The 26293-nt window shown below is 45.3% G+C and overlaps 2 protein-coding genes across 2 annotated transcripts; both read right to left on the minus strand.

The window, feature by feature from the left end:
• Positions 1–628: 628 nt before the first annotated feature.
• nudt19 (nudix (nucleoside diphosphate linked moiety X)-type motif 19) lies at positions 629–4347 on the minus strand. Its single transcript, XM_088938909.1, has 3 exons — positions 3444–4347; positions 2023–2230; positions 629–1246 (listed from the first exon to the last, which is right to left on the minus strand). The coding sequence occupies exons 1-3, from the start codon at positions 4221–4223 to the stop codon at positions 1014–1016; spliced, it is 1221 nt and encodes a 406-aa protein (XP_088795035.1). The 5' UTR covers positions 4224–4347; the 3' UTR covers positions 629–1013.
• A 757-nt stretch (positions 4348–5104) lies between these two features.
• Positions 5105–25961, minus strand: slc7a9 (solute carrier family 7 member 9). Its single transcript, XM_088938907.1, has 13 exons — positions 25872–25961; positions 19360–19499; positions 15953–16100; positions 15136–15378; positions 13828–13953; positions 12767–12866; positions 11723–11767; positions 11071–11194; positions 10592–10695; positions 8989–9085; positions 8706–8855; positions 7907–8081; positions 5105–7361 (listed from the first exon to the last, which is right to left on the minus strand). Exons 2-13 carry the CDS (start codon positions 19477–19479, stop codon positions 7300–7302), a joined length of 1494 nt encoding a protein of 497 aa, XP_088795033.1. The 5' UTR covers positions 19480–19499; positions 25872–25961; the 3' UTR covers positions 5105–7299.
• Positions 25962–26293: the final 332 nt, after the last annotated feature.

A 26293-nucleotide genomic window follows, 5' to 3' on the forward strand; every position in this document is an offset into this window, starting at 1 on the left:
TGTAACTGTGTGTGTCTGCCCTGCAATGGACTGGTGTCCCATCTAGAGTGTACCCTGCCTTGTGCCTGTTGCTTGCTGAGAGAGGCTCTGGCTCTAGAAAATGAAGAGATGTTTAAACGACCTGTGGCAAAACAGAGATCATTCTGCACCAGGAACCCCACTATAGAGCAGAGGAAGGGAGGGAGGTAGAAATTTCTCCAATGACTTCAGGTGGAGCCTGAACATGTAAACTCAAGGTGGAATTTAACCAGGACACCCGATTAAAACCTCTACTCTAATCCACGTTAAGGATTCATTGTTTAGCACAGTGATGCTGCTCTACTTGTGTAACTAATATGTTTCTGACGCTTAATAATTTAAAAACATGCAAACAGAGAAAACACAGCACCATTTGGTGAACATATGGAGTCAGATCAAGTCATTAAGTGTCTAGGGAGCAAATAAAAACAGGAACGTGGTAGTCATCCAGGACCAGTAGAGAATATCTGTGGTTTAATGTTTCATATCAAGGAAATTATAATCCAGACAGCAGAGGATCCAACTGGGAGTGATGGTAAATTTCACTACTGAGGACAACAAAAGTAAAAACTACCAAGGAGTTTAAAAAATTAGCCACTCTATAGTGTTGTTTATTGTACAACAGATCTCAGTCTTTTATTGGGGCTCAACCACACAAACTCAAGTTAGAATTTATCAATTCATTCTGATAGACAGAGAGCACACCATGGGATAAAAGATGCCACCCAGTATTGAATCAATGAAGCTGCATTCCTGTGCCTAAAAGTGAGAAAAAATACAAAAATATAATAATTATTGATATTTAAAGGTATTTGTCCCTATCGGTTTGCATATATTATTATTTTGTTGTAGTAAAAAAATTTCTTTGTTTAAAACAAATGTGAGTCACTTCTATTTAGAATTACTGCGATCTGAAGGAACTCAAAATTAAACAGTTCTCCAGGATTTAATTCTGCAGTGGACAGTGGTGTCATTTAGCAGAGCCGAGCTCAGAGTCACAGGTGGCTGCTGGGTTCGACGTCTGAGCCCTGGATGGGCTGGGTGATGGGGAGGAGGTGTTTGTACTTCGGTGTGATGTTGGCATGGATTGAGATGTCAAACAGGCTGTGCATAACGATGCGGTGAAATCGAGAGCTCTCCTGCTGCAGCTCCTTCAGCGACTTCTTCTTGGTCACTTTCACACTGCCGAGACCTGACCAGTCCGGGTTCTCAGGATACAGGTCATCGCCTGATAGAAACACAAACATACAGACACGCACTTATACAGATGAATACTAGATTAAGCATGGATGCAGCGGTGCCTTTTTTCCTGTGTTTTTTTTTAAAGCCAGCTGTGTCTTCCACCTCGCAGCTCCGGACCCCATGACCTCACACTGGGGAGAACGAGGAAATGGAGATGGACTGATCCTCCCCCGCCAACTCTGAGCCGCTCTGCACCAGCACATGCCCCGCCCCCGAATCACAGCTGCGGCACCGTCTGCAGAGACTGGAGGAGGGGCGTGCAAGGGCCCGAGAGGCCACAGAGGGCGCAGTGAGACCCCTAGCCAACTAACCCCACCCTGCCCTCAGTGAACAATTCTGCGTGGCTCTTGGGGGAATCCCAGTCACAGTCAGCTAGTGCCATGACCCCGGCTCAAACCCGTGACTGTGCAGTTGAGCCTGCACGCGGTGAGGGCCTTCAGCAGTAGAGGGTGCTGCAAGAGCTGTGCTTCTTAGTTTACTTGTGCTTCTCAATAAGCCTTCATTGTTTATTTCTTAGGAGTTACGGAAAGCTCGCCTTTTTCAGCTTCAAAGGAAAAGTAACTTGACTGAGAATAAATGGTTAACAGAAGACAACCATAACTGATTTAATTCATTCAATTTAATTCAAAGTGGTGCAAATGGCAGATTTAGACTAGTCTTCAGCTGAGACTGATCTACACTTCTACAAACTCCAAGCGAAACCAGATTCAAATTTAAATCTCCGCGGTAACCTCCAGGACGCACGCACACAAATAGCATTACCTGGCAGAAGACTGACGTTACCATCGCTACAAGCAAGACTGATGGGCAGCCAGCGTTCACAGCCTTCGGCAGCTCGCTCCGAGGCGAAGCTGTGCAGGTCCTGCAGCTTCGGTAGGCGACTTATTCTGCTGAGCTCGTAAAACTGCGGCGGCGCTACCCAGATCTCCCGGGCCTGGAACTGGCACACAATCTCCGAGGGCGTGGACCACTGCAGAGACAGGTCAGCACAGGGCAGAGCGTGATCCAGCTGGACAACTGCACACTCCTGCATGTCTCTCAGGCAACAGGTCATGCCTCTTGTAGTGATTAAGAAGATCAGAAGGGTTACAAGCCAGAGGAAACCATCCAGGAAACAATTCAATCACTTGGTAGTTAGCAGCTAATTTAAGGATCTCATCCTGCTTTTTCTTGAAATTAGCCAGAGTATCAGCTCCAACAACAGGTGGAAGCCGCAATCCTTATATAATTATTTACTGCACTAAGCTCCACTGTTAGTTCTTCCGAAGCCAAATGCAGTGCAAACTTTACATTTTAAAGTGTATAAAGATCGATAACAGCTCACAACAAAGATGAAAACCTGATTCCCACCACACAGCGGCTTGACCACGCTCTTGTGAAATGTCAATCATCCAGCAGAAAATCATGTTATTTAAACTGCAAGTGCATCCAAGCAACTTATTCGAAACAACAGCCTCAAACCAGTGGCTACTGTTAATTTACATGCATGTGCCTCCAGGATTGGTAACGAAAGACTGGTTTTCCATCTGTTGTTACACTGCAAAGACTCAAATGAAATTCACTACGCCGTTAATGTTATCATCCAATTTATCAAACAATTAGCAATACAATTAGCAATACAACTGCAGTATTCCAATGTGCCTGCAGGCAGAGATGGGGCTTTCAGTCTAGTCCCACAATAGTCAGACTGTGTCTCTCTTAGGCTCCTTGCTACAAGCAAGATACACAGGGCACACAGGGTAGAAAAAGACCATTTAGTCAACAACTACAAGAAGCAGCAACATGCCTCCCCATGAGATTAGCTCGCAATGTGGAAATAACAGGTGTCTCATCAAAACTGCTCATTTTATAATATCAGCACTGCTGGGGATCAGATTCCAGCGCTTTGTCTTTAACCGAACACACATTTATTGCGGAACACAGGAAGTACAGCGGTAACTGCTTCCTGTATACAGTATACTTTATACTGCACAGCTGCACAGAGCATTTAATACTGGGGTGGCCGAGGTAGACACACACACTCCCTTACTCTCTAATATTCCGAGCTGTGAATAACAAAATAATCATTAGTCAAGGTCAGTAGATGAACAAATGTTTTCATATCGCGAGTTGCATAACAGTTCGCACATATATTTCTTAAAATAAAGAAGAGTGTCTTTCTGAGCGACTAAAAGGCTCATCACCTTAAAATGCACGATCTCCTTCTCGTCCTGCACGGTGTGGGGCACCCCCTGCAAGCAGCACACGAAGAAGGCCGTGTCGTATCTCCTGCCCGCCGCGAAGGTGCCCGTGGGGGTCAGCCAGTTCCCCCACTCGTGCAGCGCCCAGATGTTGGGCACGCACCCCAGCTCCTTGCACATCTGGATGAAGTTACACGGATCCGCGATCACCCGCAGCCTCCACTCGGCGAGCTGGCGTTGGCCGCAGAGCTCGGGTACCTGGGCCAGAGTGTTGCTCCTGTGGTTGCCTTCATGTCCCTCGGTGACAACAGTATCCCCCCCCTCCTTCGGGATAGCCAGCAAGATCCCGGACTCCTCGAAGGTTTCCCTCACGGCACAGATCCTAAACGCCACCTCCCCCGGGATGGGGGAGCCCAGCTCGGCCCTGTCCGCGGCGAACAGAGGGGGTCGCGTCTGCAGCGGCTGCTTGACAGCCCCCAGGCCGAAAGCCGGCGAGAGGCGGGAGGACGCGAACACGTCCAGCCACTCGCTGGAGAAGTCGGAGGAGTCCACCAGCCCCCCGGGGAAAACGTAGGCGTTGGGCATGAACCCGCTCTTCCCGCTCCGTTTCAGCAACAGCACCTCGTAGTCGAAGGCGGAGCGGGGAGGCCAGGGGGGCCCGCCGCCGCCCGGGGAGCGGGGGTCCCGGGCCTGCAGCCGCTCGTCCGCCGCGGCCCTGCGCCTCGTCCCCGCCGCCAGGATCACCGTCGCCGCCTCCTTCCAGTGCCGGAGCGCCGCGTTCATGGCGTGCGGCTGACAAAAGCACGACACGACATGTTTCGAGAAGTAAATCGTTTGGGGGGGGGGTGTTTGTTTTCAGTAGTTCACGACGTGCATACACATCGGAAATGAATGCGTACTGTAGCGCCCTCGCCCGGCGGTGAGGAGGAAGCGCACCCAGTCGCTGAGGGCGTCATCAGCGCCGGGGAGGGGGTCTGGGGGTCCGTAAGATGACCAGCAACTGACCCTGCTTATGTCAACAGACCTGTGCTAGCTAAAGTGTTCTCTGAAGCTTAGCGTCCCATAAGTGTGTAGAGTCTGTTAAAGAGTTTCCACCCTAAACATGGGTACGCGTTCCGTCTTTTTTCCCCGTAAAAGAGAGCAAAAGCAGGTTCCTGTGTACCCACACCGTCTCCTCTTGTCCTTGTCCGAATGAACCCGTAGTCGTTACAGTACGTTAATTTAGATTAAAGGGCATAACAAGCATTTTATAAGGTAGAGCTAAATAGCGGAGTTCCTCAATAAAGGGAACGAATGCTAGCGTACAAGCTACTCGCAGACATTTGTGAGTCGTTTAAAGAAATTCAGAATGATTGTGATGTGCTGTTTCTCATTATGCTTATAAGGCATGAGAGTGAAAAATGAAAACAAGCACACAGGCAACCTGTAACAACGATAAAAATATATGGGAGTCTCTAAGCTCTATTCAAGTGAACAGGGTGAAGGCCAAGAGATCGTTACTTTGGTTAATATTCACGTTTTATGTTGTTGTTATTTATTAACTTGACTGCTCTGTCCTATGAAAAGGTAATAAGAAACACATAAGAGACTTTCACCCAGAGCTAGTGGCTGGATTGAACACAAATAGATTTCTTCTCAAGCGTCACATGTTCAATGCATAAACAGTTTTATCTGAACAGGAAAATGTACACAAATTAAACAGGAATTTAACCTTTGAATACATTACTTTTTGCTGATGATTTTTTTGTTTGTCATTTTATCGGCAGTAGACACCCATTTAATCATGGCAAACTATTCACATAGTTATTACAGATGGTCAGTAATCTAAAACAGTGTTTCCCTGTCCCGATCGTTGAGTGCTCCTGTGTTTTGCTGATCAAACTTTTAATTAAATCATTAAAAAAAACATTTAGTTATTTATTTAGCATGAAAGGGTCAGAAATTAGCATGAACCCCGAGTCAGATGCTCTCATTAAGCTTACTGTTTAAACAGCCAGGCAGATTTTAACAAATGACTCATTATGTCAGTTTCATTCCCACCTGCTTCTGTACATCATTAATTGCGATTGATTAAATATATCACTACTGCATTATTCATGTTGTAATATTGCAAAATCACATCAAAATAAATAATGTCCTAATGTGTAGATATTTTTACACGGTAAAACAAAGCAGGTGAAATCGTGAAATCATAATAAAAACAAAATGGTCAGCCCGCTTGTAAACATCCATCAAATTTCAGTAACCACTTCATCCTTAGAGCGGTGAGCTGGAACCTCAGCCAGCAGGCACGGGCAACAGCGTGAGCTTGCAGCCAGGACAGGACACCAGTCCATCACAGGGCATGCACACACACTCCTCCTCACACACACACTCCCTCACACACATACCCTCCCTCATACACACACACTCACCACACCCTCACACACACTCACCACTCACACACACTCCTGCTTACACACATACCCTCCCTCACACACACTCACTACACCCTCACACAAACTCACCACTCACACGCACACACTCACCACTCACACACACTCCCTCCGTCATACACACACACTCACCACACCCTCACACACACTCACACACTCACCACTCATACACACTCCTGCTTACACACACACTCCCTCGCACACATTCACACACACGTTCAGGGCCCAGTTAGCCAAGACAGCATGCATATTGCAGGATGGAGCTGGAGCACCTGGTGCTGAAGACTGGCAGTGGAATGGAAGAGCCAAGGTGACCCTGATATGTCTTGTTTGATTGTGAGGAGCCCCCAAGTAACAATCACAGAAATCTGATCTGATCTGTTCCTCGTTTACAACTGTGTCCCAAACAGTCTTCCTAAAGCAGGGATTTTCCATATGGAATACAGAAATAACTTCATGTTATGGAATTCGAAAGCGTGAACAGTCACATTTCTAAGACTCAGCTGTGCTCCAGATAACGCCTTCTTACACTGCACAAGAAATAAATCAGCTCAGCAGAGCCTAGCTCGCAATCTCATACACCAATCAGGATTGGCTTTGTTATAAAAACATACACACAATCGCATTCCTTTCAACACTCATTTTATTTTTTGCCAGTAAAATCAAAATCAGTCAAATGGGGCTGTAGACTCCCACCTGTAACCTTTAGGTTTTTTAGCTATTGACTGTCTTTATCCCTTATATTACATATAAAAACAATAATGCCTTCGATAGTGAGGCAGCATGGGGGCATGACAGTAAGGACTGCTGCCTGGGTTTGAGTCTGGCCTGAGGTGCCTTCATGCAACTTGCATGTCCCCTCCGGCCATGTGGGTCTTCTCCAGGTGCTCAGTGTAAGACATGCTGTCTAGATTAGCAGTACTTTCTCACCTGTTGCGTGCGTGCCCTTTAACAGACTGCTGCACCGTCCAGAATGTAACCTGCCTTATACCCACTGGCTGTTAAGTTAAACTCCATCTTACCATGAACCTATAGGCAACTAAGCATTTATTGAAAATGGATGGATGTTTAAAAATCCCTCGTGAGTTGTTTCCAGTTCCTACTGAGGCTAGGCAGAGAACCCCTTGTCGATACGAAACTGTCCAGTGCCTTAGAGCTGATTGGACAGAACACCAGTCGAGAAGCCTTTCCCAGGCAAAGAGGAAGGACATCGATGTCTGGTCAGAAGAAAATAGAGAGACGTCGTCTCGCACAGAATCAAAGTTGCTGGAGGTGCAGCAAAGGAAGGAGATCGAGCCAAGCAAGTCCAGGGGGATGGATTTTCCCCAGCAGGTGCGTTCTTTCAACAATCAGCAGCCCCAGCAGCGTTTCTGTAGTTACTGTAACATGACACCACACAGACAGCAACTCCCGCAGCTTTCTCCTTACTCCACTTTTTCTGGTGGAACCACCTCCATCAACAGCTGGAGGTGCATAGTGAGTGGTCCTGTCGAAAGAAAAGACGCAAGCAGTCAAACAAGAACATGAAGCAAAAGACTACGTTCAAATGACACTTTTTAGATAATCAGCTTGGCTAAGACCATAATCCATCCAGTCGTTTTTTTTAGCACTTTATCCAAGACAGGGTCGTGGGGGAGCTGGGGCTTATCCCAGCACACAATGGGCAAAAGGCGGGGTACACCCTGGACAGGACGTCAGTCCATCACAGAGCACACACAGACACAAACACACACACTATTGCCAATGTTCCAGAAGCCCCCACAAACACAGGGATAACATGCAAACTCCACACAGACAGCACCCCAGGAATTGAACCCAGGGCCCCAGCACGGTGTGACAAACCACTGTGCCACCTGGCTGCTCAAAGATAGTCATATATTTCCCTTAATAGATGAATTCAAGGAGGTGGGCTGGGCCTTCATTACATCGCATGTCAACTACTTGCAATTGAATGCTGCACAACCCTTTAAAAATGGGAGCAGCGTGCGGGGTCTTGTGTCCACGGTCGAACGAGCTGACGGTCACACTCACTCATGATCTTCCGAGACCAGCTGAACTTGTGGTAAACGAAGGGGAAGTACAGCAGCAGGCCGCCCAGAATGAAGAGGGTGCAGTACAGATACTCCCACGCAGGTTTGTCAATGATGGGCGCCAACACCAGGTAGGCGGACACTAAAACCACGATGGCGGCGATGAAGACTGGCACCTGCGTATCACAGGGGAAACACAGGAGTCAGCTCGAGGCAAACCCCACCATCGTCCGGGCCCTGGCTGCCAAACAACCAAGGCGAGCTATATGGCCTCATTTTTCTTTCCAGGCTCCCATGCAAGACTCCCGCAATCTACTGCATGAAACTGCTTAATCCAGGGAATCTGAACCTTAACTGCAGCAGCACCCCTTTGGTTCTCAAAACACGTGCTTGCAACCCTGATCAAAAATCACTGAAGCCGGTCGGTTCTTTACACCTAAGATATATCAGAACTAGAGAACGGAAGAGACAGAATTCTATATAAACATGATATTTTTTACACATATTTGATATATTTTTAATTCATAGTAACCTTAGAATACACGAAAAATCACACACTCTTTTATGTTTACCTTTACATACCTACATGTTTGGTTACACAAAGTAGTTGTCCGTACACGCCTGAGCTTAACTGGTGTTTTCAATGGTTCACCATCATAAAAAACCTGGCCTGTCTCTCACCCCCAGGGGGTGCGGGTACCCCAGGTGAAGACCCGCTGCCTTAGGGTTTGTGGCAGCAGACGGAGACCCTGGGTTCTCACAGTGCTCCGTTCTCAGGGTCTGTCTAGGTCAAAGCTCACCTTCACTGGCCGGTCCAGCTCCTTCCTCGTGAACCTCATGACGATCAGAGCCAAGGCCGTCAAGCCATAGAAAGCCCACTGAGCAAAGCTGAAGTAGTTAATGAGGGTCTCGATGTCTGCGGGGATTATGTAAATGACACTCAGAAACCCCTAAAAGCCAAGAATAAAGAGAACAGCTGTGGACAAGATTGCTTCCTCATCTGCAGCTCTGCTGCAGCGTAGTGTACAGTATCTCAGGACGGATCAGCAGAGCTGCACAGACAGGGAAGTCCTGGGGTCTTACATTAAACATAAGTGCTGGTGAGGGAGTGTAGTACTTCAGGCTGATGTAGGACAAGATCTTCACCATGTGACCTTCTCGCCCTGCCACATACGTCAATCTGAAAAGAAGACAACAGCAGCCACTCACGTAAGGAACAGGGACATTTAAGTGCATTAGGCTCTGCATTCTCACACACACCTTTTAGACTTTTATGACTGTGTAAGAAGCATCATTATTACCAGTTCCAAATACATACAGCCATTGCCTAGTTCATACTGAAAAGCTACTGTATCTGCCAAATAACATGTAGCCCTAGGTTACAATTAATAGTTATCTGAAAACATGAGACCTACCTAGCTTAGTGAAGTTTTTATTTTCCAACTGGGCTCTGACATTTTCAAATTAAATCAGATGTGCACTGTGTCTATAATGGTGTGCATTTGAAGTAAGTAGAAAATAAGATAGTTTCCATACACAGTGCATTACTAATACATGCTACAAAGTTGACTTTACCAGCGGAACTACAATATCTCTGTGAGTTACTTCGTGCAGCCCTGCCTGGACTGTTTGTTGTCTTCGTTCCTCAGGCTGCTAGGAGACGACCAAGGAGGAAGCAGCTTTGAGGAAGACAACTGATCGTTGAAGAACGCCAGAGAACCAGAAACACGAACATCAATCATCTCACAGAGACGAGAAAACAAGCCGAGTGACTTTGCTTTCTGGTCTCTGGCTGGTTTTTTGCTCTGCAGGCATGAGCTCAGACATAACGTAAGAAGGCAGTAAAAACTGAGACCTTCGTCTGAACCGCTCTCCCCAGAATGCTCTTAAGAATGAGCTGTTGGCCTCATTTGAGACAACGCCCTCGTGAGACAACGGCTGGTCAGGTGGCAGTTTAAAAACCTGGGACCAGACACCATTTGGTATAATCTACTAAAGTGGTGGAAGACTTCTCACAGGCTGTGTGCTGGAAAACAGTGCACTCTTGTGGCCACTTGTTGAAACTGGGCCCAATTCTGTGTAAAGATGGAGGGTAGAAAACACCTTTCCCAAGGCTCAGGAATAATAATCCTTTCCTCAAAATAGAAACCCAGGGATGCAGCTGCTATTTCTGGAGCTACAGGGACAGCAGAGCAAGGGAAATGGCGAAGAGATTCCCAGACCCTGGATTGGGCCACCAGAGAGACTGAGAGAAAACGGGAGAGTACTGAGCTGGAGAAACTGCTTCACGTGTGCACTAAGTGGACTATTGTGCTGAAGGAGAAGGGGGAGTCCCTGTTAGCAGAACAGTAGCAGCAGAAAAGCCTGTGCACTAGCAGGGCCAACCTGTAAGACACAGAACAGCGAGTCGGAGAGTGAGAGGGGAAAACCAGCCCTGGTGTGAGTGAGTGGGCCTCTGAGCCTGTGTGTGTGTCTGTGTGCCCCACAGTGGACTGGCATCCCATCCAGGGTGTATCCTGCCTTGTGCCCGCTGCTTGCTGGTGTAGCCTCTGGCTCCCCCGTGACCCTGAATTGAATTGAGCGATCAGGAGATGGATGGATCTTCATTTTTTAAGCTACAGCTGATGACATGAAAAAAACAATTCTTCTCTCTGGAAAGCTGTTTTATTTTCCCAGGAATTCTTACCTTCCAGCAGTGAAGCAGCTCCCATTGGCAGCTCCGAAGGTTGAAAACACCACAAACAGGGGAACTATCCAAGACACAGGGTAGAGGATTCTGTCCCCAAAAGTCTAGGGGAAGGAAGGTTGATACATAGGGGAAACATTTCTGTGTAGAAAAAGTGCTACAGGACAGGAGACTCTCCTTATTTTTAATCAACAAAAGGTTTTTCTTTAGCCTCAGCGACCTGCACCATACAGTACAGTGTCAGACACCATGATGTTTGGCTTTGTCCAGGCTCAGACAGGAATATAATTGTATCAGAGGAACTTTAATAACAAAAAGATTTTGCACCCAGTAGTACTATAATTGTGGTATAGGAAGCTTCAGCCTTGAAGTTTTGAATTTGTACCTACAACCTCAAATGATTGTGTTGGAATGCTTTGAGAGCTCTTTAAGACTAATTCTGTGAATATGTTCGAGAGCCCCATGGCACAGATCCTTACCACAGCCACGGCCTCTGACTGCAGCAGCTCAGTGGGAGACATCGCGGTGAAGTAGGCAATATTGACCAGGACGTAGCAGACCGTCACCAGGGGAATTCCAATGATAATGGCCAGGGGCAGGTTTCTGCCGTGAAGAGAGCGAGGAGAAGATCAGAGCAAGTGCTGTAAAGTAGGTACATAGCATAGCTGCAGTATACTGCAGCACATTCTATCCCATCGGCCCACATGACTTCATTTATACTAGATCCTTAATTTGTTTCTTTGAAAGGCTGCCATCTGTTTAAACGGCCGTGAAATGATTTGACTGTAGCAAAGTTTTTAAATAGAACAGCTGGACTAGGATGCATGTTGAAATTCAGGTATTCCTCCTGCAGCTTGAAGACAGCCTGTGAATGTTCTCTTTTCATTTCTCTATACAAATCAAATACCTGGGGCTTCACCTTTAAGAGAGCAACAGCACTGATCAGAGCTTTCCAAGGCAGTCTTGCAGAAGTGTTTTAAACAAATTACAAGGGAATCTAATCTCTTCCTGCTGTGTGTGGCTAAGAGGACTGCCACACAGCCAGCTTAATGCATTTCCTGTCTAGAAACTGGAACTGGATCCTACTAAGTCCCAAGCAAAAGATTATCCATCTGTCAGATGGGACCTCACCTGTATGGGTCCTTCAGCTCCTCTGTGATGAAGTTCAATTGATTCCTGAAAAACAGAAACAGGAAATACTACTGATATTGTTTCAAGTTCTTGTACAAAGAAGAATGATCATTTAGAAACAGACATCACTTACTGCTTCAAGTATAAAGCTTTCAAAGCTCCTAGGACTACCCTGAGAGGTACTGTATACCAACATATAATATACATAGATATACGAAAAACAGTTTTATTTTAAATCCAACACATACAGATATAAAACATCTGAAGTATATAAAATTCTATATCCGTCTAGTAAGATGACTCACTCATATTGCAGTAAATCATTGGTATTTTTTAAATGCATCGCTTTTTCATTCAAAAACTATTTTCGCTATGTAACATGATAGATTATACTGGTGTCTGGTGTCTTTTTCGTATTATTGGCAAATTATCTTAATGTAATCTGAATAGCTTTGATAAAATAAATACCATTGGAATGTAATGGCTTTGATAAGAAATGTCTCCAGTTTCATCAGATTTAGGACAGCAGGACATCTGATGAATAGATTTGTTCAAGGCTTTTTTGTTAAGTGGGAAAATGTTAATGTTATGTAGGGATGTTTCTACTTATGGGGTATGGTATTTGTCTTCTATGGATACCACTGAAATGATCACTTTTCCTCAAATAAATCCCCTAGTGCTTGATTTAGGAGTTAGACTGTTTAACAGTTAATGAAGATGTCTTATTATAAGAGAAGACCAAAGTTTTCATTTAATCTGGGTGGACGTGTCTGTAACCCCACAGCGCAAACCAGAGGTTAGAAGTGGGAATTGTGTGGATGTGCATTTAAAACCCAGATCAGGAGGCACCTTTTTACACAAAGGATTCTGGGAGTGGGGAACACAGTTGTTGAAATGATACACTGCATCCTTCAGGAAACAGCTGGATGAGATCCTAGGATCAATTACCTACTAACTACCAAATTGGCTAGATTGGCTATATGGCTTCCTGTCAACTGTAACTATTCTCATATATTTTTAAAGAAAAATAAAAGGTGAAGTTACCATCCATCATATGCCCAGAGGCCGTTGTAAAATGCCAAGCCTATGGTGCCGAAGGATGTATGCGCCCCGTCGAATGAGTTTGAGATACTCTGTGTGTTTCCTGAAAGCAGAAATGTAGCATGTAAATTACATCTGTGACAGAGAGAAACTCAAAGTGTATGAGCATTCTTGCAGAAAGACAACAACATCAAAAACTAAGCTGTTTGCATTCAGTCGGTACTCCTGTCTGCACCGAATGAGGAGTACAGAGTGCACATTACAGGACCACAGGGCTCTGACACATTCTGATAGTTTACACGTTACTTCTGTAATGTGTAGAGGACCATCAAGACAACTAGAGTCCTGTGATATTCAGCAGCATATTAGACTCTGAGCCTTCAATCCGAGTTCACCTGGGATGGTAAGAGAAGACCAGGAGCTTCTGTTTCCTACTGCGCTTTTTGTTTTGATATCCTGCTATTCTGCTTTGAATTGTATTTGCGTTGTCAATCTAAGAGAGATGGCAGGGATGTGGAATGGGCTGGTTCTTCTCCCACTGTTACTCCAGTAGAACTGGATCCTCCTTGGATTCTCCTGTGCCAGCACTCCGCAGGCCGGACAGCACTGCTTGTGCAAGCGGAGACGCCAGAGGTGAGCTCATGCACTGCTGCGTAGATGTGTCATGTTCCCTGTTTCGTGTGCAAGCTATCCAGCAAATAAGTCTTGACACTGTGTTTGATCTTGGGGGCACAAAGGGTAGAGAGCAAAGCTGGACAGTCTGGAGTGTAAGGCTAGTGAGCTGGAGGGTTGCTGCTGCCATGACAACATTCATGTACGGTAGCATGTTTCCAGGTCTCGCCTGGAGGAAGTGAGGGTGATGATCCAGACAGTTACTGGATGCAACAAAGCATCAGGAACCTCTGCACTGTGGTCGGGGGAGATGAACTGGGGATATTGGCCTAGGGCCCATTTGGAAATTAATACATCAGGTAAAAAAATATAGTTTTTTAGTTTTTGCCCCTAAAAGAAAGGTAGTAGTGGTTCTCGGGCTGCCCCAATCAATGCCCTCTTGACCCTCTTACCTTGGGCTAGAAGGACAATCCCAGCCACCACAATGATGAGGATGATGATGAGCTTGGCTGCCGTGAAGACATTCTGCACGTAGCTGGCCACCTTGACACTGAGGCAGTTCACCAGCACAATCACAACTGGGGGAAACAGATGAGAGCACGAAGGTCATCCAGCCATCTCTGTCTGCCCTGCGATGCGGTTCAAGTGATTTTGGAGAAAACCAGATGCTGAATGGAGAAACTCTGAACTGTTGCATGTGGCTCTGATGAAAATGGTATTTTCAAATGAGCACATTCTCATGTCACATACCAGCTCTGAGCTGTGTGGCGGAGTACAGGAATCTGGAGTGGCGAGCTCAGCTGGAGCAGAGAGTAAGGTCTCCAGAAACCAAGAAACTACTCAGTGGTTATAGGAGAAATCCACAGCACCTGTAGTTAGCTGATTTCTATCCCTATGGAAGTGAACTAAAGCAGAGAGCGTCTCCCAAGGAATTAGAACCATCTCAGATGCGACACATCAGAGGTTACTCTGAGAGACTGTTACTGTGCAAGTAATAAAGGCAATTTAAAACACACCAAAGGTTGCTGTGTCAGATTCTTAAAAGACTATCGATTTAAGTTTCAACTTCTGGCCAAACAGGATCCACCACTAACTTAAAAATTACTTTCAGATCCAAAGCAGGAAAGTTAAACGGTGAAGTTTCAGGATCAAACTCTGGAGCAAAGGTTTAAACACCTGGTTGTTCTGACCCAAGCTCAGTAGCCATTTGCCGTGTTCCAGAGAGAAACTGGTTTATGTACACATATCCTCCACATCCTCACTGCTTGAAAGGAGCATTGATGGTTGTTCTATGTAAAAATTTGCAATTTTAGAGCTCAGGTTATAAAGGTGATCTCTCTGAAAGTAGAGCTCTATGTCCCTGGACATCACTGCCAGCTAAGTCCTGGATTCTCACAATGTCCTCCCAGGTGGAAGGGCTGGAATCAGTCAGGACTGGTGGAAGCTCTCGCTTTCACTATACTCAGTGTCCCTTATTTACCCTCATTTACCCAACTGTTTTGATTTTTCTGGTCCACTACATGTCCTTCTCCGGATAGGTGCAAAAGTAAATTCAATGGAAACGTCTACAAAGTAAATTAGTAAGAATAGTACATAGTTCCCTCAGGAAGGAATGTGACAAACCAAGTCATGTTTATGGGTGTCAGATTGCTAATGTGGGTGTAAAGTACAATACTTTCTTACGCACTTATGCAATACTTTAGTGGAACATTACACATAAGCCCCAGGACAGCCACAGAGCCAGAGTTCCCCACACTCACTGATGGCAACAGCAGCCAGACTCTTGGTGACAACATCAGGAGGTGAGCATCCTGGGTAGAAGGGAGTGGCCGCGTACTTCGCAAAGCTGAGTGAGATGATGGCGAAGGAAGATGGCTTAAGCACAATGATGCAGGTCCAGGAGTACAGGTAGGCTGGGATCGGGCCGAAGGCCTCCATCAGGTAAGGGTACTCCCCTCCTGACTTGGTAATCATGGTGCCAAGCTCGGCGTAGCACAGTGCTCCTGGAAACACAGACACACACAGTTGAGGCACAGGGGCAGGGCTGCAACTCACCTGCCCCCAGGGACAAAACTGTCACTTTTCATAGATCTCTGGGGTTCGAGGAGTTTGTATTCTCAGGAAAACTGTAAAAGCAGCTAATTCAACTATTTTCCCTCTTGGAATGAGGCTGGAGATTTTGCCTTGCACTGAGAAAGTGTGAACCTGCAGCACTGGGCTGTACAGTATTTAGAGCTACTGTACATAAGGAGCTAGACTGTTTCAGATATAACTTACCACGTACAGAACATACATACACAGCCAAAAAGCAAAACTCTGATGCTAATGTGAACATCCAGTAAGGGACTGCATTGGGGAAGATATATCTCAGGACACAGGAATATCAGAGGCTCCTTAACTGGTTTTCACTGCCCAGAGCAGATTTCTATCTCCAAACCTGAAGGGTTTTACAACTGCAGCTCAATAGCTTTTGTTTTCCAGACCCTGTGCTGCCTGCACACTCGTGGAAGTTATTGGATGTTGAGCCTGTATTCTTGTAAGCCCCTCTTTCCAACACGTACCCCTTTCTTAACTTACCGAGAGTGGCCAGAACGCCGCAGGCTGCCCACACACACAGACAGGGGCCCACAGCGCCAGTGCTCTCCAGCACTGCTTTGGGAGAGATGAAGATGCCAGAGCCAATCATGGTCCCCACAATCAGGCAGATGCCACTGACCAGCCCCACCTGGCAGAGAGAGGGAGCAGGGGTTACTATGACACACTGCCACGGGCCTGCAGACACTCTCTCGTCCTTGACCACCAGGCAACAGCAGCTCAAGCTGTGTCAGCAGGTGATGCCCACAAAAGTCACACAGTGAGTTCTACATCACTGCTACAGCCCCATTAACGAATTCTCCACTTTATGTTACACTCAGTTCTGAGTGAGTGTGTAAAAACCAAACCCATCAAGCAAATGTGGTACAGAGATAAGAAAGGCCATTAAGTCCTTTTAGCCCTTTTGGTGGTTAGTAGTCAATTGATCTAAGGATTTCATCCAGCCTTTTATTGAGTGATGTCAGCAGACAGGCTTAAACAACATGTCTGGGAAAGCTTGTTCCAGACTCCTGCATCCCTTTGTGTAAAGAACTGCTATTATCCTATCCTGTTCTCATTGCTTTTAACTGCACTTCCATGCAGTTTCCCCTTGTGTCCTCTGGTTCATGTTTCACTGTTCATTTTGAAGAAGTCCTCTGGGTTGACGCTGTCAGTGCCCTTGTAAATTGTGATCACTCCTATCAAGCATTCAAAGTACACATGGAATGAACTACATTTACTACATACAACAGGTACAGTATTTTAACTGATCACATCGACCTATTAATTCTTATTTCAGAAACTACAGATGACACGTTGGTATTGATTAGCTACCAGCAAACAAATTATTAAGAATGGGCCACTAAATCTCAAACAGAGTTGTGTTGCTATCAAACAATATTCCTTATTACCAAGCCCAATGGAGTGATACTCCCAGTTATGAAATCTCTTGGCAATCCTGACAATATCTTATCTCTGTTTGCTTACAAAATATCATTTTTATGCTTCATTTGCCTTCTCATTTATTCAGTCCTGTGTGTCCTTTTGAAATTACTTACTACAGTTTGTTTGCATCTTATTACTGACCTGTTATTGTATCAACAGGTCAGCAAAGTGCTAAACGTTTGCAATTGTTTCAAGGGTGAAAACTCCTTAGCCTTCAACAGCTGGTCTCAAACGCATACATTTTCTCATCTCAAGAATTACAGTAAGGTATCAACATTCACTAGGGTTCGGTGCAGAGAATCATCATGAATAGCCAAATTTACATATAACCAAGACCACCCCTATACTGTCGTATAGTGTACTGCAGTATATAGGATGTATGGTTAAAGGCCATAAGTAACTCTTCCTTATAATAATTAAAGTACTAATGCTTTGGCTTTAATTTAATTGAAATAACATTGTCCAAGTAAAACAATCAACAGTTATCACAAACGTATGGTAATCAGCTGAAGAAATCAACATGACTCCCTGTTCTGTGTCCCACGGCTTCCTGCACTTTCTCTCCCTGCTTCCATGATTGTCACACCCCACGGTAACAAAGGTGGAATAAAACTGTCAGTGGGCCCATGAAGCTGCCGTTCCAGAGCCATTCCCCACACAGAACCCGGAGCGTTCGCTCAGGTGTGAAAACTAGGCGGCGCTGAGCTGCGGGAGCTGGGTACTGGGGCCTGGGAGAGGCTCCCTCACTCGCTGGATTGAGAGCTGGGAACAAACAGTTCAAGTTAATCTTATTAGGAAGTCAATAAAGGGTTTGCTTGTGTAACTCAGGGCTTGGCTGGAACAAAAACCAACAGGTGTGTGGGTCACAGGGACCAGAACGGGGAACCACAGCCTTCGGGTGTCACAACTACTGTATATAGATATTAAGCTTAAAATAAAAAAAAACACATCTGGCTTTCAAATGCTTCTGCTCAAGGAAAAAAAGTCCCACTTGTCTTTTTAACAAATGTTCTACAGCATCTACATAATATAAAGAGTGAAAAAAATCATTTCAATTTGCATGTAACAGGACACTGGTATGTACAGTATAATACAATTGATTTTAAGTTAATTGGATGTTTAGTTTAATCTTTAAATTTTCTTTATTTTTCAAATCACTATCATTCACTAAAATCATCACAAATATTAATCTTTTTTGAAAGGTTTGTGAATGTAGACATTACATGCGGGATCAACACATCAGAACAAAATTCTGCATGGATGATTTTACTGGTGTTTTGCTATAACTCTGGTAATGGCTTATTTTTATTTAAAATTGTTGTTAGACCGGGTGTGTGTTCTGTTACACCATCTGTGGTGGTGTATGAGCTCCAGAAACCATGTGCTGTATCTTTCCATTATTTTATTCTGAGGATTAACCTACACATCAACAGCAGCCGTCTTGTTAATAGCTAAGCCTAAAAACCCAGTGAAGGGGTATTACAATTAATCTGAGAACCAAGTCTGCAAATCTGCCTTTGACCAGAAATCAAATTTTGTGGCTTAATCTGATTTGACAGTGGTGGGCACAAATGCTTGAAAGTACTAAATGCTTTCAGAAGTACCTCTAGAACAAAGACACAGATGCTAAAATCCTCCATCCACAGCCTTTTTAATGATCGTGAGAAACACATTATTGTGCCGGTATGAACATTCTCAAGAAAGAGCTCTAACTCGCCAATGCGCTTATACACGTGTACTCACAGGAGCACACAAATATACACACACAGGTGTACTCACAGGAACACACAGATATACACACACAGGTGTGCTCACACACACAGGTAGACACACACAGGTGTACTCACAGAGGTGTGCTCACACACACAGGTGTACTCACAGAGGTGTGCTCACACACACAGGTAGACACACACAGGTGTACTCACAGAGGTGTGCTCACACACACAGGTGTACTCACAGAGGTGTGCTCACACACACAGGTAGACACACACAGGTTTACTCACAGAGGTGTGCTCACACACACAGGTATACACACACAGGTGTACTCACAGAGGTGTGCTCACACACACAGGTAGACACACACAGGTGTACTCACAGAGGTGTGCTCACACACACAGGTATACACACACAGGTGTACTCACAGAGGTGTGCTCACACACACAGGTATACACACACAGGTGTACTCACAGGAACACACAGGTACACACACACAGGTGTACTCACAGAGGTGTGCTCACACACACAGGTGTACTCACAGAGGTTTTACTCACAGGAACACACAGGTGTACTCACAGAGGTGTGCTCACACACACAGGTGTACTCACAGAGGTTTTACTCACAGGAACACACAGGTGTACTCACAGAGGTGTGCTCACACACACAGGTGTACTCACAGAGGTGTGCTCACACACACAGGTGTACTCACAGAGGTGTGCTCACACACAGGCTTGCTTCACCACACTCACGTCTTTCTGCAGGACTGTAGCTTTCACTTCCTCTTCAGTGTGCAGGGACTTGCAGTCCTGGGGCGGCCCTGCACTCTGGCTCAGGGTTTCCCTTCTCTTCTCCAGACTTTTATCCTCCATTTCTTCCCGCCAGCCGATTTCTCAAGGAAAACAAGAAACCGGGCGTTATCAGCGGGCCAGGGAGCCCACGCCTGAGCTACTTCAAACCACAGTTTTACTGCAACAGCCCCAAAGTGAACCCTCACTGTACCAACCCTCCAAATGCACAGAGTCAAAATGCTCCCGTGTGTTTGTATATCCGAGCTGCTTACGCAATTCAAACCACTTTGTTCCTGTTGTTAAACATCATTTGGCACCAACATTGTATCCGCATGGTTGTCATATTGGTTCTCCATAACGATCCTCTGCCATTCCTTCTCCACCTCTCCCATAGCCAAGAGGTGGTGGTTCGTAAGCAACCAATGAAGTAGTGCCTAAAATTCTCTAGATGTCTATAAAAAAAGTAGGTCTATTTAACAAATCGGTCAAAAAGAGCATTGTGTTTGTAGTCTACTGGAGCAAAACCATGTTTTTATGGTGCAAAATTTGATTTTTTATCTTCAAATATGATGTGATACAGTGGCACAAGGAGATATGTCTCCTGTATACCACCTGGTTCTTGTCAATGACTGAGTGTTCAAGAACATGCAGGCAAGGCCTTTCAGCTCCTCACTGGGCACATTTGGTTGTTCACAACTTGAAAGGACGTTGCCCAGCTATTTCTTGGTGAATTGCAGTGTAGTGGTTTCAGCAACAAGACAGCAGCTTCTTACATGTTCTCACAATCCTTTGTGCATAAATTTCCAACATGTGGAATATATTTGACTTTATTAATGATTCAATGGGATCAAGCAAAATAGCAAATTACTAACATGATAAATTTCCAAAAACATTAAGTGCCACCTCTGTTTTCAGTACTTTGTGTACCGTTTCCTTGCAGACAGCAGCACTGAGCCTGTTCCTATGATGTTTATAGTGCAGATGGGTGACCCTGCAGCCTTGCGGTGGCTGGCACTCCGTCCACAGGACAGAGCTGGTGGAGTGACAGTGCGGCCGCAGCTGGAGAGTCACAGCTGGGTCCAGGCACCGGAGGGCAGCGTCAAGGCACTCCAGAAAATAGGGAAAACCAACACACCCGGTTTTTTAGTGGACTGGCGTCACCTTGTCAAAGCCGGTTTTTCCTCTGTGAGGCTCCAGTGAGTTTACGACCGTGGTCATCTCAGGTACTGTTGGACCCTCACCATCAGGGGGGCAGTGAGGAACGGAGCCCCACGGGGAGACCCCAGAAGGGGGCCGGCACCAGCAGCACCCCCAGAGGGTACTGGGACATTGGAAATCTGAGTCCGTCTCCCGGCGAGGCTCCTGGTTCTCTGGGTCTCCCGGGGAGACCTGTGTACCGTGAACCGGGCGGTCCCGAGGCGAGACTCTGGGAGGCTGCGGCCAGCAGAGCCCTGTGCCGAGGTTCCGGGTTCGTGCGGCTCTGCAGTGCGGCTGCAGGCGAGACCTCCGGGGGACTGAGGGGACAGGGGACTGAGAGCTGGGGAAGGCTCTCCATCAGTCGCCGCCTTCGTCGCTGCCATATCGGCTCGCCAGTGAAAAGGAGACTGTAGGAGCGAGACCGTCCAGAAGGGACCAACCGAGCGAGGAAGGTTTCTACCGCTTCTGCTCTTTGGGACAAGAAGGTTATAGGTGCCAGTGATGATCTAGTCACTATCTCATCAAGATGAAAAGGGTGTTAATGTGTCTAGGTTCCTCACCTATCTGTCACAGTTACATAACTTTATTAACTCAAACACTGGTCTTCTGCCAAGAGACCATGCCATCTTCTTGTACATCCACTGCCTGGATTCTGACACCGAGCAGACAGAGCACATAACAAATTAGAGTTCATAAGGTGCAATTACAGTCCATGAAAAGTCAGACGGATCTAAAGTCTGTTTCTTGTTCTTTACCATGACGGCCAAAACATTCACCCACAAACAGACATAGATGTCTCTACATTTGAACTATTTAAGCTAGGATGTATCTCCATGATATTTTCAGAAACATGGCTGACAAGCAGAATTTTTCTTTCTGCTTTTTGGTGTGGAGTCCAGCCTCCACTTGTTGCCGGGAAAACAAGAGATGCCAGAATCCTCACTCCAAGAAGTCCCAGTGAGTGTAGCTGAACCTGACAGTAACAAAGCTAAACAAATTTAGATAAGCAATTGAATATATTTCATTAGAGTCTATCTGTTAGCCAGCTATCTGAGACACCAATGAGATCATTTAATTTGATATGTCAAGTTCCTTAAACATTATCAGCAGCACATTACAAATGCTGTATATTCATAAGCAGGAAAGCAATAAAGAACCTGCATGTGGGGAAGGAAGTGAAACTCATGTAAGAGGCACACTGAAGGACATTAGGACACTGGGATTTCACCACTGTACTGCAGATGGGGATCTCTGGTGCCGAGGACAGATTAAACTGGGGCCCAACAAGCTGTGCTGACCTCTGAGGTTCAAATTTCAAAATAGTTCTGTTCTGACCAAAATACCCACAGGTTCCATAAAGGAACATTCAGAGCCAGAGCTGTGTGATACACTACCCCCCCACCCCCGGATCTGTCTGTCCGCACGCCATAATAAAGGGTAATGAGGCAGAGAGCCACATTTAATGACTCAGCCTCCCAGCCAATCATTGCCCTCTCATCAATAAACTCCAACATCACATGGCTCTCTGCCAATGAGCTGTCTCTCTATCAAGGCACAGAATCCATAAGAACAAAGGTCCTGGAACTCAGCGAAAGGTGTGGCACTAATACACACACATCAGAGCAGGATTAACGTGATGCACAACTCATGATGGACAACCCTTGGCAGAAGGGCTTCTCCCACGCTTTACAGACAAAAGACCGGTAACACACTATCAGTGATTGTGCAGAAGAAAACCGATGTCTGCAATAATCCATTCTTTAGCTTGGGCTTCTAGGATGTTTTGTGATTTAGGTGGCTGTCTCCCCCCCCCCTCCCCCATTACCTGCATGATGGTAAGACAAGGTGAAGCATTTTAACAAAAACATATTATATTAAACATGCATAAAAAGACCTAGTATAGATTAAGGCATTACTAGAAATAAACTATGAATGATGAACCACCTTCTGGTCACACTCAGTGACTTTCTGACACCAGTAATGGATCACCACATTGCATTACACTGATGCGCGGAAATTCTTTCGTCTTTGTGATCACACGACTGCATTTATTACAATCACTAATTCTATTACAGAATAACAGAGCAGCTATTATCAATATTTTCTGCTATATAGTGTGCAAAGAACAAACATTTCCGCTAAATCATTTTAGTTCTCCTGTCAGATCATTCCATTTTACACTTACAGGGTGCAAAAAAAAACATTTTGCAAGACATGTTCACTCTTCTGTGATTCTCCAACATTTTGCATGATGACACAATGTTCACAAACCAAAAGTGAAATACATTCCAGCCGAAGGACTCACCCCACCTTGGGTTTCACATGTGTTCAGGTTAAAAACACTTATCTCTGCTTCCAACATGAACTACTTCATGAAGAAAGAAATAAAGCAATTATTATATCATGAAGAAAGCAATAAAATGTAAAAAAGTCCAAAGGGGGTGAATAATTTACCTCTACAAACTACTGGAATACAGCTCAAATGCTACAAGCACACTGCATACTGTACAAGTACAAAGTATAAAAGCAATTTACTTCATGGTTGAATTTTAGTACAACTAACAACAAACACCTGCCTCAGTACAGTAATAGTGAGTTATAGTGCAATAACGTTAGCCTACTTGTACCACAATTTGTGTTTATACAGTATTATAAAGGGATTTGGCTGAAACTCCTACTTTTATCTAAAACAGCTCATATAAATGTACAGTATTTTACTAGAACATCATACTGTAAGCATCAGTTTAACTGCACAGCTGCAATATTCTTGTACCGAGGATGTGGTCCTCTGTAATTTAAGTTATAATACAAGAGTGCGAATTGGAACACATAATGACCATCATCACTTACACTTCTATAGTGCTTTTCTGGACACTTCACTCAAAGCGCCAGGTCATGGGGATCCCTTCCACCACCACCAGTGTGTATCCCCCACCTGGATGATCTTAACGTGGGCATTTATTGTTTAGCATTTATAGTTTGTGTAGTGCTATTGTGGCAAAATTACTTTCAATATTGGTATAATGAAAAATGCTTTTAATGTGCTGAAATGTGCACAGGGAGAAAACAATTTACATTGTACTCTTCTCTGTGCTCTACAACTGCAGGACCTTGGGTTCTGCTAAAGTTACAGCTCTGAGCACATCTTATCTCCTGGTTGCATATCTCTCATTCTGTCTTATGTTTCTTATTACTGCTGAAAACATCTCTCAGACCTAAAAACACTGAGCAGCCCTAAACCCAGTTCGTCTCTCAGCAGTGAAGAAATACTGTTCTCTTCCGACAGCTCTGTCTGTGAGTGGTAATGTTTAACTTCATTTTATGATTTTCTGTTATACATAATAAAAAGGGAATGCAGACTGGAGTGCATGAAAGTAAATAATAATAATCCTATTGACTATTCAAAGCAGTCAAAAGGTGATGCTCCTTAATGATCTGGGAAAATAAATGCTGACTGAATTTTCATGGAGCCAATAAAGATTACCATTGAAGCTGGCCATAAACCCTTATTGCTAAACAACAGGATTGAGACTACTTAGGAAATTTCCTTAACAATATTCTTCATGCTTTAATCAGACAGATCAATCCACCCCTCTGTTGGGTATTTAGTGACAAAGCAGCGTGTGTGTGTGTGTATCTCGTCAAGGTTCAGCTTCCTGCAAGCTATCGGCAAAGGAGAGGAAGTGAAGCAGCATAATGATAAACAAGTTAATCGCTTGTTTTGCTCCAGCAATATGAACGCCGTCAGGGTCCGTTGATGAAGACAGTGCAGGGTGGCCGCCCGGAGAGGCAGGGCGCACAGCGTGCTCCTGGTGTGCTCAAGCTGTCCGGGCAGGCGGCCCCCTCTCACCTGAGCAAACACACCTGAACAATGGCGCCACTGTGCAACCCGAGTGCGCGGCACGGCCAGGGGCAGCCTGGCCTCTCGGAAGAGGCTTAGCAATTCCAGTGGGGCTTAATGACACAGTGTGTGCTTTCCCCATGACCGGCCCGGACAGGACGCTCCCTTCCAGCAGAAAACCAGCCGGCCGCACGTCCCGACCGCGGCTCACCGCCACGCTAACAACTGAGGCGCTTGACAAACACTCGCCTCAAGCCGTCCGTCTCCGCACGCTGGGCGCGCAGGGTTGCGTGTTCCCCGTAGCTGAATCGCGACTGCATTTCTCAGGCCGTGAGCGGGGCGTGGCCGCTGCACCAGGTGGGGTTGACACAAGTCAGTTTTATTTTTCAAGGGATTTCAAAAGGCTGAACAAAAGCAGGCACTTGCGCTCTTGAGTCTGTAGCCCCCAAAAGACGTCCACTCCCACGCAGTGATGGACTGCACTGAGAATCGGCCCCGGCATTTAAAACTCATCGGCTCAGATTCGGTCTTCGCAAGCAGGGAGAATTTAGGAAAGAACCCAATCTTAGCGGTCGTCAAATGCACATTTTTTGTCTGAATATTTCACCCCCTGTGCTTTGTAGGTGTTTTCGTGTTATACAACAACGGATAATTCATTGAGAGACAACCTATCAGTACGAAAGATTATGATAGCGTATGCTTCACTCTTTTGTGCAAATATATTCTCTTAAAACATTCCTAAGGTACACAGAAGGTGACAGACTCATTAACTCTCTCGGGTTTCATTCACACATTGGTTTTCAGCCCTGTAAACTGTACTCGTTACACATTCTTCCCTGATGAAATCCTAGTGTTACAAGTCGAGAAAGAGATTGCTTTCCTGAAAATGTGGAAAACTCACGTTATTTCTGATCCTGTTGGCAGACATCCCACAGTGCGTTTCTCAAATATTAAATTACTGAAATGCAAGTGACTTGTTTTTGCAATTTAAGAACAAAGAAATGTTTATGTTCCTCATGTAATTAAAGTTTAGACTTTAAATAGGTGCACATCTATCCATATGTGCATATATAGACATAAAAAGCATATTTAAGTCTGCGGTACAGCAAAAGTTGTTTTATTAATGTAAGGGTCCGAGCAGAAACATGCGATAGACAGGAGATCCGAGTCAGTAGTGTTTAGAAACCCAAAGAAACACGCAACTGTGAAGTTTTGAACACCGCAAGAGCCGAACGGGTTTTATTTTAAGTAACTGGGGAAAAAAGACTGAGAAAAATGTTCCCAGCAAATCGCCTCGTGCTACAAGGTTAATAATTACGCGTCGGAGATCGTGCTGTTAGTAAAGCTGTTTATTTTAATATAATGTAACGAAACAAACGCGTTTCGCACTTCAAAGCGGGGTATTATTAAAGACCTCGAGTAGGGTTCCACTTACCCAGTTTTTTATGTCGAAGGACAGTTGAGCGCAGATCTCCCACGATGTGAGACTGGCCCGGTCAGGTGCCGAGAGCTCTGGGGAGCGTGTCTTTCACGGGCTGCAAACTTTGCTCCAGGTCTGGCCACACTCCTCCAGGCACCAAGAAGATGCTGACAGCAGGAAAGTGCCGGAGGGCGTGTAGGTCGTGTGGAGTAATGATTAAGCTTGCTAAAAAAGAGAGGCGCAGAAACGAAGAATCGTTCAGAACCCAGTTTTCTGTCTCCGAGGTAGCATTTCTAAAAGTCTTACTTTTCTGTGCCCTTGTTATGAAGGAAGTTTGATATTAGTGTGTGGTTGGGTGGATGGGTTGGCATCAATTTAGAAAAAAAGCGCGCAAAACCGAAAACCGAGAGTACTGCGGTATTTTGGATGCACTTACA

The sequence above is a fragment of the Atractosteus spatula genome, chromosome 21, assembly GCF_055471065.1.
Source record: "Atractosteus spatula isolate fAtrSpa1 chromosome 21, fAtrSpa1.hap1, whole genome shotgun sequence".
Classification (NCBI taxonomy): domain Eukaryota; kingdom Metazoa; phylum Chordata; class Actinopteri; order Semionotiformes; family Lepisosteidae; genus Atractosteus; species Atractosteus spatula.

Coding starts and splice junctions, on each gene's coding strand:
- nudt19 (XM_088938909.1), bottom strand. CDS start 4,223: ATGAACGCGGCGCTCCGGCACTGGAAGGAGGCGGCGACGGTGATCCTG. Junction 2,231..3,443: donor AGGAGATCGTGCATTTTAAG/GTGATGAGCCTT, acceptor CTGTCTCTGCAG/TGGTCCACGCCCTCGGAGAT. Junction 1,247..2,022: donor TAACGTCAGTCTTCTGCCAG/GTAATGCTATTT, acceptor TGTTTCTATCAG/GCGATGACCTGTATCCTGAG.
- slc7a9 (XM_088938907.1), bottom strand. CDS start 19,479: ATGGAGGATAAAAGTCTGGAGAAGAGAAGGGAAACCCTGAGCCAGAGT. Junction 11,768..12,766: donor CTCTGGGCATATGATGGATG/GTAACTTCACCT, acceptor TCTGTTTTTCAG/GAATCAATTGAACTTCATCA. Junction 7,362..7,906: donor CTGGTCTCGGAAGATCATGA/GTGAGTGTGACC, acceptor TTCTTTCGACAG/GACCACTCACTATGCACCTC.